The sequence below is a fragment of the Equus caballus genome, chromosome 4, assembly GCF_041296265.1.
Source record: "Equus caballus isolate H_3958 breed thoroughbred chromosome 4, TB-T2T, whole genome shotgun sequence".
Lineage (NCBI taxonomy): Eukaryota > Metazoa > Chordata > Mammalia > Perissodactyla > Equidae > Equus > Equus caballus.
In genome coordinates, this window is record NC_091687.1 from 95896668 (window position 1) to 95919310 (window position 22643).

General features: G+C 43.5%; 1 protein-coding gene across 12 annotated transcripts in view; it reads right to left on the reverse strand.

Moving 5' to 3' along the window:
- DGKI (diacylglycerol kinase iota) overlaps positions 1 to 18438 on the reverse strand; it is a 423828-nt gene extending 405390 nt beyond the window's left edge. For all 12 annotated transcript variants that reach the window (XR_011438274.1, XR_011438273.1, XM_070265910.1 and 9 more), the window contains exon 1: positions 18006 to 18438. Coding sequence is in view for 10 of the 12 variants with exons in the window: in XM_070265910.1 (XP_070122011.1) it covers positions 18006 to 18406 (401 nt within the window). In the remaining 2 variants the exon portion in view is untranslated. The remainder of the gene's footprint in view (positions 1 to 18005) is intronic.
- Positions 18439 to 22643: the final 4205 nt, after the last annotated feature.

The following is a 22643-nucleotide window of genomic DNA, read 5'->3' on the forward strand; positions in this document are numbered from 1 at the left end:
ATCCTATTCCTTCCTGCCGTTTAACATCCCTTTGATCTCAGAGTTGCTCTCTCTTCTACCCTATTTTTCTCTATTTTCCATTTATATGAGAAAAATGATGATTTTCCAAAATGCAAGACACGAGCCAGCTCTCAGGCATTGCAATGCAATGTACATAATGCAGAGAATAAGTGAGGCATCTTCCTAACCCTTCAGGAACAAGCATGAAAGCCAGGGGACAGAATTGGTCACACTGACTTTCCACCACAATGCTGCACTCCATTTACTGAAGATTGGGTCTGAGAAGAATGCACAGTTGGCAGCTGAAAGCAAATCTTTCCTAGCTGCAAAATTATCTGTATTTCTATTAACTGATCCAGCCAATCTCTGTTCATGTAATAGTGTAAGACAGCAACACAGCTCTCTAACAGTGAAAACAAGCTGCTTGACTACTATTTTTTTTTTAAAGACTGGCACCTGAGCTAAGATCTGTTGCCAATCTTCCTCGTCCTCCTCCTCCCCCTCCCCGTCCTCTTCCTCCCCCTCCTCCTCCTCAAAGCCCCCCAGTACATAGTTGTATATTCTAGTTGTAGGTCCTTCTAGTTGTGGCATGTGGGACGCCACCTCAGCATGGCCTGATGAGTGGTGCTAGGTCTGTGCCCAGGATCTGAACCAGCAAATCCCTGGGCCACTGAAGCAAACCACGTGAAGTTAACCACTCGGCCACAGGGCCAGCCCCCTTGACTACTATTTTCTAATAAATTCAGAAAACATATTTCTCCCATCAATTTGTTCAGCGATTTCTAAGCATTGTAATCTGGAAAAGAACTTCCCACTTCATTTAAAAAATTCCAATGATGTGATATTATGGGAGTTTCTCCAAACAGAGAGAGAAAGTTCCCAGCTCAGAGGCAAGCCATTTCCCCAAATTTTCTGTTCAAAACTTAGGACAAAGTTGCTTTTAACTAAAGCATTACTTAACGACATCAAATCTAACCACTTATTATACTGCTTTATGTAAAAATGAGTTTCATGTTCAGACTCTGAGGACATCACAGTCTTTCCCAAATTCTCGTAAATTTGAGATTCACCCTCCTTCCTCCTTCCTATTGTCCTGGAGGCCTTAGGGGAGAATGACTCTCAGCTACCAAGGCCACTGCAGAGAGAAAAGGGGTCTCCCTTCCCACTTTATGACCCAGGGGAGGGAAGAAAGCTCTGGTCCAATCTGGAATGTTGAGTGGCAAGGCAGGGTGGAGGTGTCGCTTCAGCAGCAATGGCCTCTGCAGTAACAACAGTGGCTCGAGAAGGGGAACTGGTAATAGATCCATGGAGAACAAGGTCTTCCCACACTAGGTACAGGACATCACCTCTCTGCCCCCAAGCCTGAACGGCTTTCTATTAACTACAAAATCTAAATTCTTCTGATGGCATGCAAGGCCTTCTGTAATGAGCATTCCATTTACCTTCCCTGCCTGATCTTCCAGTACACATCTCTAGGAACAAAGCAAAATTATTCCATAACTCACACTGCTGCCGAAATATGTCACCCATTTCCACCCACCATGTCCTATCTCATATGATTCCTACTGCCCGGATTGTTTTCCATACTCTCCCTCCTTATGTCCCATCTCCTCCTGTTGAAATCCTACCAACCCTTCAAATTCAATGCTCCAAGAAAACTTCTCCCAAGTAAAACTAACCTCTCCCCTACTCTTTTGTGTTCCTCCAGCCCAGATATGACCATGTGCATCACTTTATGCCTGCTGTTTACCTTTGTTCAAGCTGTCTTAACAAGTATAGAGTAGATATAACTCCTAATGAAGGCCCTTTATGCATGGATTTCTAGGTAGTGGAACCTTTTCAAAGATCTCCATTCCTTCAAAAAATTCAAATGTTGGATTTCAGGGGCTGTTCAAAAGAGACTGGAAGCAAATGGACTGTGTTCAGAAATTCTGTTTCTATTTTGCCATTTAGAGCTTAGGGCATGTTTCCTCCACTGAATCAATGATATGAACAAATCCACCTAGCTCTTGCCTCTTCCTCCTTCAAGGGACATTCAGCTCTCACCTGCTCCAGAAGATCTTCCACTCTTCAATCAGACGTAGGTGCCCTTCTTCTGGGCTTCCCCACCCTGTGCCCTGAACATCCATCTCTCTTGGTATTTATCACTCTGTATTGTTATAGGTCAATTCCTTGTCTCTCTCCCTCACTAGACCATAAATTCTTGATAATAGAGATTCTTATTTCTCTGTTATTTCTAGCACTTAGCACAGCATTGGCACATAGTAGGCATTCACTACATTTTTCATTTGTTTCCCCGATAAGTTATAAGCAATGTGAAGCAACTTTAAGGTGGAAATCAGACATTCTTCAACTTTGGATTCCTCACCAAGGGCTTGAAATAATGCTTTGCACATATAATGAGTATTCCATAACTATTCCTATAACATAGGTAAGTTTCTATCCAGGAGACTGCTCATGTTATAAAACATAGGTGAGAAAAACCCAATGGATCTCCCAGTGATGCTTTTTTTCTAAGTACTTTTTCCTGATTTTCAATATCAAGACATCCAAGAAAGCACTCAGTCAGTGGGAGAGCCTCAGAGACTATCGAGATTCATGAATTTCATTTCTCATCTTCTGAAGCTCTCTCCTTTTCCATTTCTCATCATCCTCACAAATTATCTCACTGCCTTCAGCAGAAGACGCACATTACTCGGGTTATTTTTAGAACACCCTTGTGTGCAATATTGGCAGTTCAAAGCACCAGAGAGAATCCACACAAACACACAAGGATTCTCTTGGGACTTTTTCTTTGTCCTTGAAGCTCTTTTCATAGCTTCCTAAGGTCCTTTCTCCAGGAACCAGGTGACCACATTAAAGCTTTAAGTCCATGCGTTTATTTCCATGCCTCCCTGGTGAATTTACAATAAATATTTATTGAACGTGATGGGAACTAATGTTAAGAATAGAACAAGGAGCATAATGAGCAATTTATGTGACACAGACACAACCTGAAGCTGCATGTCTATACTCCAGGTTTATACCCTACGTCTTCAACCGTGCCCTTGCCCAAATGTCAGGAATCAGTAGATTCCCAAAGGAGGAGCAGTAATGCTTTTCCCCCACCCTTCACCCTATCCCCAAATGCAACTACCACAAGCTGAGCTAAGTATTTTCAATGGCAAAACAGCCAGTCCACCCAAAAGCTAGAGAACATGTTCCCTCCTGCATATAGTTCTGTATGTCTCGCAACAGAGGGGAAGATGCACTTTACAAAGAAGAAAGAAGACCAACTCCCTGTCTTTACCCTCATGGAAATCATTCACCACTGTAGTGAGGAGAGAGAGAAGACATGACAAGCAGAATGATCAAAAACACCAAGAATGATTTTCCCCTTTTCCCTTTCTACAGTGTTTTCTCCTTCTTAGTTATACCTCTTAAGTATAGCTTCTTAATTAGGGAACTAAACTTCTTAATTCAAGAACTATATCATCCAAGGTGTGATTCAAGGATGACTTGCTAGAGGTGTCTGGAGGTCTGATAAATCAGTACCTTGACACTAATCCCTAAAGCAGCACTGTTCAATAGAATTTTCTGCAGTGATGAAAATGTTCTATATCTGTGCTGTCCAATACGGTGGCTACTAGCCATATGAGGCTATTAACACTCAATGTATGGCGAGTGTGACCGAGGAACTGGATTTTGAATTTAATTTATTAAATTAGTTTTGATGGGTACATGCAGCTAGTGTCTAATGTATTGGACAGCACAGCCCTAGGACCTGAAACAGTAAAATGCTATCCTCTTGACAAAATAAGTAATCTTCTTGGCCACCAAATATATGTTTATCCAAAGTGCAGATGGATTTCTTTATCAGCTCTGTGTCAACTCACTAAAAGAAAGTTCTCCAAAACCGCCCAGACAAATAGCTTACGCCATTTTAGAAGATTTGACCACAGGCGTTTCTCCACCTGCAGTAGGGTCAAGGGGAGGGTGGTGCTAGCATAAGTCTGAAAAATAGAGATAATAGTAAATAGTACTTAAAGAGAGAGCTTGCCCCTTCTCACTTAGGAAAGACAAGAGAAAGGGAGGGAGAAGGGCAGGGAGGGAGGGAGGGAGAGCCGGAGGGAGGGAGGAAGGAGGAATCTTAAACATTCTAGAAGTGTTTGGCATATGAACTAAATACAAAACGTGCCAAATAAACATTTAGCCAAACTGAAATGACAAATCTTAAGTGAAATGGCTGCAACCTAAGCAAAACTTTGGAAATGTCATCAGTAAGTTGTTGAATTGGCAGTCTGGAAATTTGGCTTTTGGGAGGAGTTTTATAGCAATTGGCCTGCACCCATGCTAACCCATATACTCATGGCAAACAGTGGCCACAGAAAGGGAACTAAGTCCCCAGAGGCATACCTACAGTGTGCAGGTTGTGCCCAGGTAGAGACTGAAATCCAGCCTAAGTGCCACCCACCTCATGCTCGATCCTGGCTCTGGGGCTGACAGAGCTCAGGAGTAAGGGAGGATTTGTGTTAATTTGCCCACCCAGTCTTGGGACCTGTTTCTAATTTGAACAAAGACACCATATGTGCTAATGGTGGCCCTGGTTAGACCACATTTTTAGTTTACTGCTCAATTCTTATGAAGAAGGCCATGGACAATTCAGTTTGCTATCAATAGCTAGAAAAGTGAAGCTGATTAAACACTCCCTTAAGATAAGCGAAGAATAAAAGTGAAGATGGTTAGGCTAAAGAAAAGAGGGCTAAAGAGAAATGTGAGTGTTGACTTCAAATATTTGAAGACCTAGCATATAGAAAAAGCAGGAGAGTTATCCTGAATATCCCCCAGAGGTGAAAATGTGATACCAGTAGGTAAAAATAAAGAAGTCAGTTTTGGACTCAACATGGAGGCAGCATGGTATAATGGAAAGAAATGTGGGCTTTGGGTGATTTAGAACGGAGTCTGAATCCTGACTCCATCAATTAACACTTCTTTGACTTGAAGCAAATTATTTCCCTTCTGTGAGATTCAGCGTCCTCATCCATAAAATAGAAATAACTCAGAGAGTCGTTGTGATAATTAAATAAAAGAACAATTAAAAAAAAGGAGGCACTAAGTACCTAAATCATGTTAAGTATTCATTAAATGACAATACTTTCATTTTTCCTATAACAAAAACTTTCTAACAATTAGACCTAACCAATGGTATAACTATCCCCCTAATGTAGCCAAGAACTCCTGGCACTGAAGACATTCACCAATAGAGACCGGTGGACCATTTGCCAATGATATTTTATCAGTTAGTTAGTTAATTTCAGTTACAAACGACAGAAACCAACCATGGTTAACTTGAGCAAAAAGGAATTTCTTGGGAAGTTGGGATAGTTCACAATTCATTAGCAAAGCTGGTGATCCATACTTGGAACAGACAGGAACCAGGGCGGCAGGAACTGTCCTACCAGGGCACTGCTGCTGGATATGAACAAACTGGCATCCTTGCCAACAGTCTTCTAAAGAGTCCAAGTCCAAAAGAGCCCGGGTGTCCAAGCTCAGCTCACACACTTGCCCTAAGGCAGTTTGGGGTGGCTGAGAAGAAGCACCCGCCGCAGCTTCCAAAGACCTCACTAGCTTCTATGGTGGAGAGCTGGGCACCTTGATTTACAATCCCACAAGAGTGCACACGACAGGGTAGAGGTAACTCCCGAAAGCAAAATAGGGTATATTTATACATTTACAGCAGGATATAGCACAGAGTGCTTATAGTGCACTCGTGCTTAAGGGCATTGGCCAGGGAGTTCTCCTGGCATTCAAACCCTGGCTCCATTGCTTGCTAGCTGTAAGGCCCTGAGATGTTACGTCATTACCCTGTGCCTCAGTTTCCTCTTTTGTATAACTGCAGATAGTAATAACCACCCCATAAAGTTGTTGTAAGAATAACTGAAATATGTACAGCACCTAGCACAGTCCCTGGCTAGTAAGCCCTCAATAAATATTATTGTTATTATTATTAATATCACTATGAATAATGCCAAAGGTGCACCACTGAGGACCTCCCAGATATGCTTTTTCTGAGAGACTCTTAGGATCTTGCTCCTCTGTGGTTTCACTCCAGGCCCAAAAGTCAATGATTTTTAGTCCCCTCCTCCCCAACCCTCTTGACTTGATTTCCTTGTGTAGATAATGGGTTCCAAGAACACCAGAGTTGCTTCACCAAAACTGTTGTGAGTAATTGTAAAAAGTGCACAATAAAATATATGAGAAGCACTAATTGCTGGAGAGATGCTCCAAACAACCACACTAATGAATCCAGCACTACGGTGGGAATAACCATTTGCCATTTGTGGATCCATCCGTGTATTATTTCCTCCAAACGCTTCCTTTAGTTCCTGGAAGAGGTACTTTGCCATAAATGGGAGGACAATTTACTGGAAGTCAAAGCCCAGCTTCCACGTATCTCATCTGCTCCCAGAAAGAGGTATTTTCTCTCAAATGGCTTGAGAAGGGGGACTGGGGAGCGGTGTTGTGCAGTGCACTCTTAGAAAACAACAAAGTTTGCTCTCTTAACAATTCCCATGAAGCAGTTCTCTGAAGAAAATATATTTGCCTAGATCTGCAAAAGTTTCACAACAGTTTTGCAAGTTATAGCAGAGACGGCAGAAATGCCTTGAAAGGCAGGGCCACGGGCTTCCACACATGGATCATGTAGCCTTCAAAGTTAATGGCAGCGCAGACAGAAAAATGTACCACCAGACAGCTTTGTAATTTGACATCTCCCCTTTTACACACATACTTATAGACATTAAATACACGTCTTCCTCTATACTCACACTCTTTCTCCTGATAAAACGGAACTCCATGACTTATGCTAGCCTTGTAGGGGATTTTCTTTCTCTTCATTTTCAAGAGCATTCAATTGCCAGAAAACATCTCGATAGAATGAAATCTTGCCCACAATCCAACCCCATGGCTGCAACTAGATTTGGTTCTATGCCATATTACTTCAAAAACTTAGAATTCTAAATTACCCAGAGTATTCCATTGAGATGTTACCAGTTAACATCAAATATGGCCTCAAAAGCGTACCTGTTCGGCAGTCGTATTTTCTGGAAGTACTTCCAAATCCTTAAAGCTGCACGTAGCTTGTGCTTGCTGCTCACTCTTAGTCGCAGAACCTGGGGGTTTGGTTATTAGGTGGTCACCTATATTGAATTTTCTCCATATATTCAACAAAGGTGTTGAGGTGCCTATTTCTTCTCCTAAAATCAATCAGCCACAGGAGCATATGCTATATGAAGATGAGAAATGCAGTTGCTGTAAAAATGAAATGCTATTCTTGGAACACCTATGTCATTACTTGAACTGAATCTCCTTTACAATGAAATGGCTGCTGCTTAGCAACTAATGCAAAGGAAGAGCCTGACTACTTCTCTTTTTTTTCCCCCAGTAGGAGGAGTATTAAACATAAACCATCACACTGTGCTTTCATGTCTTCACGTACACAGGAAGAGTAATGGGGATGACAATGAAGTCATCCTCCTCATCAATGCAGTATGGATTTCGAATGTCAGCCAGTAATCGATTCCAATTTTGTCCATTATGATCAAGAATTGAGATAAATTCAGATAAATGAAATTAACAAAAGGGAAATGCTGCTAACTATCTTTCCATAGAGAGGTGCATGGAAGCAGTGCCCTGAAGTGGAAAGAACATGGGACTTCACATCCAAAAACCAGCCTGAGCCTGGCAGTGCCCCTTGCTGGCATGTGGCTTTGGGAAAGTCTCTTAGTGGTCATGCCTTCTTCCAGAATTGTACAAGGGCTGTGAAAACAGCACCTGCTCTACCTGCTGCCTAAGATTGTTTTGAGGGTAAAATTAGATCAATTATGTGAAAGCAGTTTATAAATGGTAAAGCCCTAAAAGCACCAAGCACATTTTTACCATAAGTACCTAAATTTAGTCAATATTAACAGTTTAAGAAATCTACCGAAATTTGTCTTTTTTTAAAAATCCCTTAGATTTTGTTATAATTCCTCACTGGCTCATAGAAAGCTTCTGTTTTAATCTTTAAATAGCTTTGACATTTATTTTTGAACTAGAGATATATTTTCCTAAGAAATTCTGAAGGTTTTCTTCAAATGTGAAAGAATGACTCAGGTTTTTGAAATGATCCTTTGGAACTTTCTAGGTGCCTTTAACTGAACACACGAACATACTTACGAATTCTGAAGGACGTTGTTATGGAAAAACTTACATTGCAAGTACTTGCAGCCTGAATAGGCTCTCCAGTTAAAGGTGAAAAACTCAACTCTTCTAAGAATATTTTTAAAAAAATAATAGAATCATGCTTACTATGCCATTCAGCCACATAAAGCGCACATAAATTGGTCCTAATTTCTTCACTGGACCCCAAGCGATTGCGCCATTACCCGCCTCCCTTCAAGTTCCACTCTGATTTCAACAAATCATAAGGTCTTGCACTAGAGATAGAATTTGAAGGGGGGAATACCAGGCTATAATCCCCATAAATCACTTCCTGGCCGCAGGAAACCAGATTTATTCTCCCTCTCAAACAATGGAAAATTCATATAGTTTTAAAAAGAACCACCACGGAGCGCTCCGTCTTGGCCTCCCTACAACTGCCAGTAGCACGCAGCTATTCACAGAGCTGAGTCCACGCTCGCTCGGACAGGAAAGGAATTCCTGTTCTCTCAGCCCATCAACTTCTGTTAAGGCTTTTCTCTGGTCCTGTGGTAGGTCTGGCTGGGCCCCTAAGATGAAAAACATGGGTCTCTCCTCTCAAGGGATTTCGGCCTAATAAACCACTAGATGGTGAAAATACGGCTATTTGCACACAGAAAATGGGAAAGCGTGAAAGAACCAGAGTGAAAGAACCAGAGTGAAAAGCTGCATTAGGGAATATGCAAATGAAGGCAGAGATCTTAACTCTGCCTTTTACCTAGCTATGTGACCTCAGGCAATAAAGACCTCAACATCTTTATCTGTAAAATGGAAATAATATAATCTCTGCTTAATTGAGGGTTAAATGAAATACTATATATACAATGTTTAGCAGCTCTGGGCACAGAGCATTTATCAAAATCAGTAACTTATAATGATTAATCTTTACAAGTAGGTAGGTAAGTAAATTAACACTTGCGGTCCGAATTTGAACCAAGAAAAGCTTTTTTCTTCTCCTGGCTGCACTTCGCAAAAACTCTGGAAGTGTACAGGCTGCCTTTGCTGCCACTGGGAATGGTGTATCAGAGGCCAGTGGCAAGGACATGAAGAGTGGTGTCTGTTGCTTCTTGGCCATTGTAAGAAAAGGCAGGAGGCTGTGGGTGTTCACTCTGCCAGGGAAGATCACGCTCTGTAGCTTCTGGGGTTCAAGGTTGTTCTACTTCCTGTGTTACTTTGGACACTGAGGACAGTGCTTCCATTGGAGAGAAATAAAAATATGCTTCAGCTTAGTCTCTACATTGAGAGGGGGCCAATTTAAAAGAAAGAAATTGTTTTAAATCAGGCTTTCTTTTCAGAAACCTCCACAGGGAATGCTCTCCGTCTGAGAGAGACTGCCTCAAACCCTGTCACACACATAAGGACAATGATGAGAACACAGTCCTTTCAGTCTGAAGAACGCTCCAGAAGTTTGTCTCAAAGTGATACTTGGAATCCTTTCCAACTGCTTTCACATAAGCTTATATAAAGTTCTTTTTTTATCTTTAAACAAATTGCTTTCAAGTGTTTTTAAAACAAAAACATTTTTCCATAGAGTTTTGACATTTTTCTCGTATACAAAGGAATGACACATTTTAAAAATGTACTTGGACCTTTCAAGGAGTCTATTTTCTGGCTATTTCCTGAAAATCTACGTGATACACAAAAAACACAAACTGCCTTTTCTTTGCCTTTTGAAGAAAAAAAGGATTTACTCCCTCAACACTTAGTCCACTGTCCTGAGCCAACAAGTTTTACTTGTTCAACAAATATTTAATAATCATTTAAAATTTTTAAAAATAAATTTTGTTTGGCCTGGTTGAGATAACTGATAGAATATCCCAGAAGGCTGAGCCTTCTATTTTCTGAAATAATCCAGGACAGGTAACATCTGGAAAGCTGTTTTCTCTGATGCCAGGACACGGCAGCCAGCCATTGTCTGTACATACGAAGCAAATATCATCAAGCCAGGCCAGGAGAGAAATAATCTCTGTCCTAGAGCCCCTGGTGACAACTCTATTTCTAGTACCCCTGACTTTATCTACTTATCTAGTCCTGGCACTGAGAAGCTCTGAGACCTCTGTCACCTAACCCTCCATTTCTGGCTTCCTGCTCGCAAATGACCAGCTGGGAGGGTGGGCCACTGATCCCTGACCCCTCTGCACACTGATGGTGCCAGTCTTCTCTGACCTTGGCCTTCTGCCCGCTCCGATTCCCAGAGCACTCAGGAGCAGCAGAAAGCTGCTCCTTCATATCCTCTGGTAAGAGTGAACTATTTTTTAATAAGCTGTGAAAGGAAGAGTACATATTTTGTACCTTAATGAATGCCAAAATCTTTAAATTAAATTTCTTAAGTGTATCTATTTATTTTCATATTACCTGAATAATGTTATCACTAGCTCGTGACATTTGATTAAGGCTCAATATTTTGAAGAAGAATAAACAAATTTGCTCTTATTTGCTCAAATTTGGACTTAAGAACGGAAGACTCCCCTCTAACAAACACTAACAGCACTTACTTTGTGACAGAGAACATGACAAGTTCTCTGTCCTTCAAACAGTCCTACAAGGGGGTTACTATATCACTACCATTTTACAGGCAGGGAAATTAAGTCACAGAGAGGTTAAGTAACTTACCCAAGGTCATACAGCAGGCAGAGGTAGAGAACTGAACCCAGGCAGTAGGGCTCCAAAGTCAGGGCTCTTAACCACTACTCCATTCTGTCTCTTAGGGGATTGAAGAGCAAGAATAACGAGATTTGACTGCAGTTTAATTATCACAATTTCAAGCTTGGTTATTCCCCCTCCATCCAACAAAAGCCAGACCATTAATATTATAGCTTAAATCAGAACTGGTTCCTTATTAGGGCATTATTTATGAATGTAAAAATCTAAAAGCAAATCTCCCCTTGAGACATAAGGACTAAGGAAATAAGAACTACAAAAGTCCCTCAAAAAGCCGTTGCCTTTGAAAAACAGTATTTGTTCCGTTTCAAAGGCTCACAGAACCTCAGGGCTAGGAGGAAAGAATGTCCAAATTGATCTGCAAAGACCCTTCTTCCCACCTTTACCTGGCCATGGCCCCTCCCTCAGCCAACACACACACCTGATGACTAGATTTCCTCTAACATAGCCTGAGCAGAGTTCACGCCACCTCTCTTTGAACGCTGTGGATGTCAGGAAACTCACCAGCCATTCTTCAAGTGCTTCCTATGTTATATGAATCAAAAGAAGCTGGCACTTTTTCAAAGACTTTGTTATTAAGAGAGTTAAAAACAAAACAAAGGCTTAAAGTCACTAGGCCAACTAAGGAATTCTTCCTAAAATAACTTTTCCACCAAAGTCAATCAGGTGAGGCGGAAGGAGAGCTTGAGTGAAGTAATACAAAACAGAGGCTGCTGGAGGAACCTCAGGCCGGCTGGACGACGGTCAGGACAGATTCCAGGAACGCGGGCTAGCTATCTTTCTGCATTTCCAAGTTCTAAGCACAGAAGGAAAAGTCAACAGAAAATTCCCTGAGGAGAAAATCAATGATGCCCCTTGGAAAGGGATGAGACAGACAGAAAGAGAGCCCGAGAGCTAATTAGTGCTACTCAGAAGGCAAATTAAGGCCTTTTCTTTGACAAGCTGCAAATAGCTGGTTAAGTGAGAGCTTCTGCCACCCCTCTCCAGCCTCCAACAGCTGGCTAAACGGCTGGTGCAGGTACCCACACAGGAAGCTGCAAACAGAAACACAGTCCTGGGCTGTTGGGCCAAGTGTAAATGAGAAAAAGGCAGGTCTTTCTCTGAGTCGAAAGGAAATCACAATTGAGATGGACAGGGAATGGATAACGGTAGTAGTTTATTCAAAGAAGGCAATTAAATTCATTCATTCAATAAATATTTATCCAACACCTACTGAGCAAGAAGAACAGGACTTGGAGATTCAAATGATAAGGTGCAATTTCTGTCTTCAAAAGAGCTAACAACTTAGCGGGAAATAATAATAATTAGAGAAGTTAGATCCATGCAAGTCACTGTTCTGAGTCCTTTGCATAAAGTAACTCATTTAATTCTCATAACAAACCTCTAAGGTAGGTCTTACTATTACCCCATCTTAGAGGTGAATACGCTGAGCCCCAAAGGGGTTGCATAACATGCCCAAGATCAGCTAGAAGGTGTCAGGTTCAAATCCTCGTCTAAGTCCCAGAATAGAAAATTACAATTCAGTCAGAACACAGCTGTTTGAAAGTGCCATGTGAGGACAGGGCAGGGCTAAGCATCAATCAGAGAAAGTGGACACATTTGAGCTCAATCCTAAGGAGTTTGCATGGTGAACAAGCCAGAGAAGAATCACAGGAGTATTCTGTGCAAATAGACATCACTTAGCATTTTTCTTTCTTTAATCTCCTGCTTTGCATTGGTTTGTTATGCCTTGCAATAGGCATAACATTCCAACCAGTTCAAACAATTTGAAACTAGTTCATTTTTATAGCTATTTCAAGCGAATTAAATTTCAAAGAAAAAAGAAACGTAATGCTTAGATTTTGTTTCTCTCCTCACCTTCCTTCCTCAGTTATCCACCATAAGAAAAGCTCTCAGAGGGGGCTGGCCCCATGGCCGAGTGGTTAAGTTCGTGCGCTGCGCTGCAGGCGGCCCAGTGTTTCGTCAGTTCGAATCCTGGGCGTGGACATGGCACTGCTCATCAAACCACGCTGAGGCAGCGTCCCACATGCCACAACTAGAAGGACCCACAACTAAGAATATACAACTATGTACCGGGGGGCTTTGGGGAGAAAAAGGAAAAAAATAAAATCTTTAAAAAAAAAAAAAAGAAAAGCTCTCAGACCACCATTAATTTGCGGTAACAACTGTCCTAAAACTACAACTATAGGGTCTCAGAAAAAATAATTAGGATCAGTGTTACCAACACAAACCCACGCAAGAAAGCAAGTGTCACAGCCCAACATGTAGGCAATGGTCCTTCCAGATGCTTCTGGTCTCGGAGAGGGAGTGCCTCTGAACCCACTTCAAGGACACCTCAGGATTGCATAAGGGATGTGTATCCCAGATCCTAGCCCAGAAGGACATGGCAAGTGCAGCCAGCCTGAGCCCTCACTAAGAGTCCTCATTTTCTCAGATTAGAAAGTGAAATATTTCAAAGAGCGAGCCCTAGTCTACTTTAATCTGACCCTACGAGGCAATGCTCTTGCTGCCACAGCAGAAATAAGCACCAGCAAAGCTCCCTTCAACTTCTCCATCCTCTGATTCAGCAGGACCCAGTGCTGTCACCATCCCATGTGAAAACCAAGCCTCTGAAAGGTCAATCAGAGCATATTAAGTACTCTGGACAGTGGTTCAAGCGCAGTCTTGCATGTGTGTGTCCTGATGGCGGAAGTCTACACTTAGCCAAGTCCCAAGTAATTACTGGGGAAGGAAACATTAAATTAGAACCAAGGTTTTCATCCAATCTTAAAGTCTCTAAATACCTAACCAATATATAAAGCACAGGCAAAGACATTAAACTGATTTACAAAAGAGGATGCTGCATGCTGGTTGTGTATGGGGGAAAAGAACACTTCCCCCATACACAATCAATTCCCAATCAATTTCCCAAGAAAGAACAATGTCCACGCTATCCTGTTTGGCTTTCAACATCCCAATCATCCTTCTTATAATCACATAATCTTGAGCTGCAGGCCAAAACACAAAATGGAAATACTCTGTTCTTATTCCCAACCTATAAAGAATAATAGATCCTTTTTTACCTAGTTGCCTAAGCTAAGAAGTTTAATCCTCCTTGCTGCTACTTCTGTCTCATACCAACAACTCCCCTTATGGAGGGTCTGGTATTACCATCCTCATTTCTAAGTAGAGAAACTGAAGCACAGGCATCAACATCTCTTAAGTAATGGTAACTGCTCAGGCCTCCTTACAAGCAAAATCACATTTCCTCATTGAGTCTGTGCTGCTCGAGGAGGTACAGACAGGCCAGCTCTTCGCTGGATCTAGGTTCACCTACACAACACCTGTGTAATCTTAATTAAAAGGCATATAAAACTCTACAAGGACTATCTTCAGAGACATGGCAGGTGTCATGTAGGTGGTTTTGTTCTCAGAAGCAAAACCAATCTATTTCCTGATGATCATGAATTTATATTCATTTTCATTTCTGAAACAGTAGAGGAGTTCCTTAAAATTATATAGCCAAAGGGACATGGTCCAGAGAATAAAGTAGACAAGAGATAATCCGCAATGACCTGTGGCATATTATGGAAAAGGTGAAAGAGCAGCGTCCACTGCACCCCGACATGCATACACATACACACCCATGGGGAGAGGTCAAGCCAGAAATGAATGTTTAGGAAATCATGGTGCAGTCGAAAGAGAAAGTCACTTAGAGTCACATCTGGGTTTAAACTCTGCCTCCTACCCAAGCTCTAAGCCTCAGATTCATTTTCTGTAAAATAAAAATAACCATAATCACAACATAAGACTGTCATGAAGAGTAAATAAGATAAAATATACCATAACACCTAGGGCAGCGCCTGGCACACAGAAGACAATAAACATCGGCAGCCTTCTCCTTCTCCTCCCCTGTGTGCTTCTAAAAGATTTTTTTCTTTAATTTTACTGACTTAAATGGGAATTCTTATGGCGGTTAAAAAAAAGAAACCCAGTTCCTACACATTATATAGTCACTGGCACATATGTATCTGTTGCAGCACCATAATTTGCAAAGAAAAAGGAAGTAGTAATTTTAAGAGAAAAGTACCAGCTCGCTTGCACTGCCTTCTAAACCCTTCAGCTTTACAGTCTCCAGAGACTATTTGCTCTAGGGGAGCCAAATCTAAAATAAAGGAAAAATTCTCATGGGAAAAATGGTTCCCTAAAAAAGGAAGAAAAGATAATGAGGGGAAATCGAGGGGTATATAAAGGAGTTTATTTTACTTAACAAAGTAAAAGTCAAGCAAAATGAATAATCTGCCTCCAGAAATAGTTATTTAAAGGCTTTTTGTAAAGGGCTCTGGTTCCTAAAAAGACAGGAGTCACTGCATATGCCCACCCACTCCTCATTTATTTTTAAACCCTAGCTTATAGGTTCCTTAGCAACAGAAGGAACAGATGAGACCCCCCTACACACACGCACACGCACACCCTAGCCCAAAGCCCCCTTCTTTCCTAACAAGTGTCGTTCTGCAAATATCTGTGTTCTTCAAAAGATATTTTTGACCTACCTGCAAATCTCCTCTTCTCCACCCCAAATGATCCCCCTTACACAGCAGCCATACTTCTCACCCCAGCTGAACCCATCTGCTTAGATTCCATTCTGTGAGGGCTTCCTGACCCCTCTCCATGAGCTCCCACCAGTCGTCATGCTCAGATGCACCCCGCAAGTGAGGCGGTGTGGTCCCCACTGAGAAGCCAACACCCAACTCCAGCCAAAGCTGCTTACAGACCATTGGTTAACCCACCAACAAAATGGTCAGGCCCGGCTACATCTGAATCCAGAATGAATGGCTTCCATGGCAAGCGGGTAGGCCATTCACCATAACTCTAAAAACAAACAATCATCATCGAAATGGAGACACTCTCTACGTTACCCAGGACAAACATGTGCCAGATAAAATCACCTACCTTTTCCATCTTTCCTCTAGTTTGGGACTGCCTGGCCTTGTTTGGCTGGGCAAGGCTTATGAGTTCAAAGATCAATTGTTTAGCCTTTGGTAAAAAAATAGAGCAGCAATCCTCAGATATTAGTGTGCTTACACATTGCCTGAGGAGTCTGTTAAACATTCCCACCCCCAGAGAGCTTGATTTTGTAAGTCTGAGGTGGCGGGCATTTTTAACCAGACACCTGAGACGATGCAGAATCAGGTGGCTTGCAGAACTGGAGACTGTAAAGCTTTATTTACCAGGAAATGATGTTCACAAAGGAGGACCACCTCTGTGGATTGTCAGGCAGACACAGTATTATTATTCCTCTAGAGAAAAATGCTGTGTCTGGGTCCATGTCTATGTTTGCATGTGTACACACTTACACACACATGTGTGAGCATGCAACCCAGAAAGCCACGGCACCACACAGTACCCATTTCCAGGAGAGAGGCTCAGAGAATGATCTCAACCAAGAGGCTAGCTAAAATGATTTCCCTTGCAAACTCCGGCTCTGTAGCCCTACCCAGTGAGGAGTCTGATGAATACCAATGACACAGGAGCGTTTCTCAGCCCGAGAGGCCAGACCCACAATGTGCTTCACGTAATCAACTCCCTCTCCCACTCGCAGTTCCTAAATTAGGCTGAAGTTAGTCCCTGTTCCCCTAAGGGCCAGACAGGCCATCGTACCTAGGAAGTGGAACTGCCTGTGTCCCAGCATCCCTCCCTAGAGCTACTCCACTCTCCACCACCTGTCTATTTTTAGAAACCAAAAATATAAAGAGAAAGATGTATTTGGTCCTGATCTATGTGAGTAACTAAAGGAGCAAGTCAGGTGGGAAACTCCCTCAACGCACAGCGAACAAAACACACTCTTTTGAGGGATGCGAGAGCAATAACCTCACCAGGAAGACCATTTCGGAGTCACCAGAAGCCAACACGCAGACACAGAGCACATGCCCTACTGGCTGGGACCTCCAGTCCAGCATCGCCTGCGGGGATCCCAATGATTCATACGCATACCCCCATAAACACAACGCACACTCTCACAAACCCACACACCTCTATCATCTGCTTTTGCTTACATAACAGCACATGGTGTGACAGGCTTAATACTTTATATGGGTTTCTGGAAAGGACTGCTAACTTAAAGAAGTAGGGTCACAAGAATGCTTCTACTGACCCCTTTTCAAGAAATACTCCGACCCTAGCAAGTGCAAATTTTTGTAATTCTATGCTTGTGTTATCACCACAGCTTTTAAAATTAACAAGCAGTAAGGGTAGTTTCCGAAACTCTCCCACCTGTCCATATTTTTATTCTCCCCTGGGGATGGAGTGGAAGAGGGGGCAGAGAACCTACTGAACATTCATTTCTCCTTTTTGGATCCTGACACAATTGGGCGTAATCTTTTATCATAATTTGGGGGCCATGTAACCCACACTGTGCTTGTCTCACAAATACATCCATCCTCAGGGGCAAGTATGGGCCCCTTTTGCCCTCACCCCTAGCTTGCCAGCGGGCCCCCCCCCCACCCCCGCCCCGGTTGTCCTTCTCGGCACACCCAGGAGAGAGGGAAAGCCCTCCGTAAGTGTAACCCCCGTAACCAGTTGCCTATCTCTAGACATGGATTCACATCTGACTCTTCCTTAGTGGGGAATTTCGATGCAGGTCCAACTTCCGTAAGGATTTCCCTTCCGGATAGCGCTGTTCCTTTCTGCCTCCCGGGTGATCTCAACTACCAAGTTAGTGCCAAAGGCTCATCCAGGGAAACCTGGAAGGTAGGGGGAGTGGCTGAAGATGACATCGGCTTAGGGACAACTTTGAGGACTTCTCTCAAGCAAACCAGCCATCTCTGTGTGTGCCTCCCCCTCCCACACACACGCGCGCGCCTTTTTGTTGCTGCTCTGACCTCAGGGACCCAGTCTTCTCTCCGGTTACAGGAGGAAACCAGGCGCACGTAGCTTCCCTCCAGCCCAGAATGATGGGATGAGAAGAGAACACATATCCCCAGAAAGGGGAGGGAGAAGCAGAGACAGACAGAGAGAGGGAGAGAGAGAAAGAGAGAGGGAGCGCCAGATGCCCCCAACTCCGTGGAAGCGCCTCTCGGCGGGAGAAGTGTGGGTCTCCCGCCCGCGGCGGCGGCACCTGTCTCGGGCTGCCGGGCGCCGGCGCCTACCTGTAAGAGACCTGCTTCCGGAAAGTTAAGTTCCTCAGCTTCTCCTCCAGCGCCTCGTCCTTCTCTTTCGGGCCGGCGGCCGCGGGCTCTTCCAGGGCAGCGGCCCCGGCCGCCGCCGCTGCCCCCGCGCCCCGCGGGTCCGCGCCGCCCTCGGCGCCCAGGCAGCAGCTCCCGGCTCCGCTTCCGCCGCTGCTGCTGCCGCCTGTCGCCCCCTTCTCCTCGCCCGCCGAGGAGCTGGGGTTCATGGCGACCGCTCCTGCGGCCGCGGAGGGAGGCGAGGCGGCGGCGCCGCAGAGGCCGGGCCGGCTGACGGCGCTGGCGGCCGCCGCTGCAGGAGAGCCGGCGGGTCCGCGCGCGACTGGCAGGGGCAGCAAATGGCAGCCCCTTCCCGCAGCATCCATCCGCGGCTGCACCGCACCGGGGCATTGTGGGAAACTCCGTGCCTCCACTCCCCCTCCCCGACCAATCAGAGGCCACCTCCCTCCGACTCGCCTCTCCCTCCCCCTACAAACCCGCGCCCTCCAGCCCCCTGGCCTTTTCCTAAACCGGGAGCGTGAGCCAGAGCTGAACCTGAACTCTGCCCTGAGGCGTCGGGCTGCAGGAGAGGAGGACAAAGGAGAGGGGATAAGGTGCCGCCGGGCTCGGGGCGCTGGGCGCGAACACAGGCGGCAGGAAAGGAGAACGCCGGAGGGAAACTCAGAGGAAAGCGTGCCGCGCCCTGGATAATACACGAGGAAGCTGCGACCCGGACTGGCGCGCTGCCTTGCCCGCGCAGTCGGTCCGTGAGCGGTAGCGCTCACCTTGGTCCCAGTCCCCTGATGCTGAATGTCCGGGGCAGCAGGCTCTCCACCCCGGTGTCCGGGTGTGCAGAGCTGGAGCCAGGCAGAAGCCGCCCTACGCGGGAGACCTTTGGGGGATGTAGGAGCGTGGTCGGTGCAAACCTGGGAGAGAATTCGTGCGCATTGTATATAAAGGGGGGCGGGAAGGTCAAGTTTAAGATACAGGAGGATCGCCTACCTCCTCTCTAGGGGCGAAGGGTGGGACTCCATCCCTGGATCCTCCAGCCCAGCGTCTTCCTTAAACAAAGCAGTCTCTCCCTAAACAGCTGTTAATTCGATTGAATCGGATCCCAGGGCCCTCAGTGAAGAGGCAGAGAATCCAGGAGGCAGAAGTGAGGACAGGAGCGCTGGGGGCTGCTGCCGCGTCCGAGCGAGAAGGAGAGAAGGGCCTCACCCGACAAGAGGCTTCGAACCAGTTTGCACCCCACTGCTGAAACGAACCCAGCTTGCAGTCTCTGCAGATTTAACTGTCCACCTCACCCCTGTTTTTGTTTCTAACGTTATCGAAAACTGTATGGGGTTTGAATGATTTGTTACAAAGTGTGTGAGACAGTTTTCCAAGTTAGGAATTGCCACACAAGAATCTGCCGTAACAAACACGAGAAAGATCCATACTTAAGGCTAAGTGTAGTCACCAAAATATATACGTACATGTAAGAGGTAAGAGAACCAGACCAGTGAAGAATTTCAGGTCGGTCTTGTGCAACCCCGGAGAAGTTGCTTGATTTCTTTTCTTTCATTTTCTCATGAATGGAAGTAGGAGATTGAACAAAATACCCCAAACCTCTCCCAGTTTCCACATTCTGTAATTCTCTTCTTATGTACGTCATAATAAGCCAAAGGTCGGGGCATTTCCAGAGCGGAGTGAGGAAAGGTAATAAGAATAAAAATTTAAAAAATGGCTAGTGGTTATTAAGCCCTCATTTTCACGTCACAAGTATGGTGCGAAGCACTTCACACCCCTGTCTCTTTACATTTTCACAGCACCCCTCAAATGTGAGTAATTTCCCCCATTGCTCAGGCTCTGCACCTAGAAATTGGAAGAACGAGGGATCACACCCAGGCTGCCTGGTTGTAGGTCTTTGCTCTTCACCCCCATACAGTGTGCCCCACCTTCAGAGGGGACTGGGAGTGTTAGGTGGTTCTACAGTAATGTTAAATGAGAACACAAATATCTAAAACCAAGGAAACATCATCTTACATGGAGTACGGGACTGCTTCCTAACTGCTCTCCATACCTTCTCCAATCAATTCTCTAACTTGACCCCTAAGATACTTCTGATATGTTATCCTCTACCTAAAAACTTTCCAATTATATCATATTGTCATTACGGCAAAGTTCAAACAACCCTTTAACTGATTTTCAAGGCCACATTAGCAGTTGGTGTGCCAGCCCTGCCCACCTCCCCCTCACACTGACCAGATAGTGCCACTCTGAGTTGGACTTTGTACAAGTCCCAGATGCTCTCTGCTCCTGTCTTTGCACACATGGGTCCACTGTCTCTAGTTCCATGCTCCTCTCATTCCTAATATTCACCTTGTCACTACTACACCTCCATCAGATTTTAGCTTACATGTCTCTCCTCATTAGAAGCCTCCACTGATCTCCTTCTGGACTGTGATGGGTGCCCCTCCAACAGGCTTCCATTGCACCATTAGATCAAACTTCAACCACTGTAACTGTTGGTCCCTTGTCTGTCTCTCCCACATGTAATGTGGAGGCTGTATGTTGTTTATCACCACATCTCCAATAATTAGCATGACAATTGTGCGTATTATAGGCCATCATTAAGTGTTTATTGACTTAGAAAAGAAATATCAGTGGTTTTGAACATATGCTCAAATTCACTCATTATAAAAGAAATTTAATTTTAAACTATAATAATATGGCATTTTTTAGAATAAACAGCTTGATAATAGATAGTATTGGTGAGGGGCTAGGAAAACCAACACTTTCGCAAATTGTTGGTGTAGTTTGGTGTAGTCTTTCTGATGGGAAATTTGGTAATATCTATCAATATTTGAAATGCACAACCTAATCAATCTAGCAATTCCACTTCTAGGAATTTGTCCTCTGATATCCTTGTGGGTGTACGCCAAAAATTTAAGACCGAAAATAACCTCAATGTTTGTTAACATAGGATGAATTACCTAAATTATTATTTATCCAAACAATGGAATTCTCTGCAGCCACTAATAGGAATAAGACAAACTGATACATATTAACATAAAACAATCTGAAAACTATGGTGATTAAAAAAGAAAAGCAGTTATTTAGTATGTTACCATTTACAGAAAAAAATGATAGCTGTTGATATAATATTTCAGGAAAGAGGCACAAGAAAACAAGGACACTTAGGCAGAGTTGAGTGGCTCTAGCTAGAATCTTGAGTTTTTGCCTGATTGAATCAGTACATACCAACAGGAGAAAGAATGTCTCCCAGGCTAACAGGAAAGCCAGCTGAACCAATCAGGTGTGTATTCGCCTGTTTACAGAGTGTAACAAAGATGGGCTAAACAAAGGAAAATAGGGTAAAAAAACATGGTCATTGAACATGCACCCAAATTTAAGAAAGAGAGAAACCCTACACCTGAGAAACACAAATAATTCCAGCATGAGACAAATGAATTCTTGTTGTGGGATGGCCTTCTGAGAAGTGACTTAACATTTCATTTATCATTTTAGACAATATATTTTCCTTTTCATGTTTCAATGGTCACTAAGCAACCTTGTAAATATTCATTCAGCTTCTTAGTTTCCTTGACTCTAACAAGTGGAATCCTTGGAAATGGGTCAAAAGCATTCCAATCACAAGAAAGGAAATTGACGCTCAAGTTCAAAAATGCATCTTTATGATTTTGAGTAACATAAGTACATAAACAGGAAAATGAGCCTGTCTGGGTATGTTAAGCATCCCGCTTCTAATCCCAGACCTCACCTGGACAGTATCTTCATCAGTGGACCCAAAGCCATGCCCCCTTAGGTGGACTTCTTACCTCATCTTTCTATGATCAATTACTGTTCATTCTAAAAAGGTATCGTCCCTGTCTTAAATACCAAACCTGAGTCTCCTCAATTCTAAGCCTGATCAAAAAAACTTTAGGCATGAAGTTTTAAAGAAAGAAGAGATTTTTTTTTAGAGTTTAGATAACACCGCAAGATCAGTAATAAAGAAAACACTATATCTCACATCTAAAAAGTGTATGTAGTGATCAGAAATTTTCAGGAAATAACACAGAACCACCTTTTTTTAAAAAGCAAGTAACGCACGTAAACCCCCTCCACACAGACACACATGCACGTTTAGAATCTCGGTTATTAAGAGACCAACCTAAGGATAATAGAGCTTTTGAAAATATTGTCACTAAACTAAAAAAGAAAAGGAAGCTTCCAGAGTTGAGCTGACGTGTGTAAGCTTATTTCTGTCTCCCAACCTTTTCACTTGCTATTTTTACTGCCTGGAATGCTATATCCCAGAGGTTCCCAAACTTTCTCAGTTCACAGGACCCTTAGTGTCTCCATAATTATTTTTCCTGACGCCTCTAAGCCAAAAGAAGAACCTAACATTTATCTTTTTTAGGTAGTCAGGTCCTAACAATTTAATAAGCACTTATGTCTTAAACTTAGTAGGTGCTTAAAAAAATAATACTCACAAATTGGAAGGAAAAAGTGTTTGTGTTTCATTCTTAAATAGCCACAATTATTTACTAATGGGATATTAATGGGCACAGAACAGCTTCTCAAACCTCGGAATCATATTGGACACCACCACCTCCATTTCCTGTTCCACATTAATTT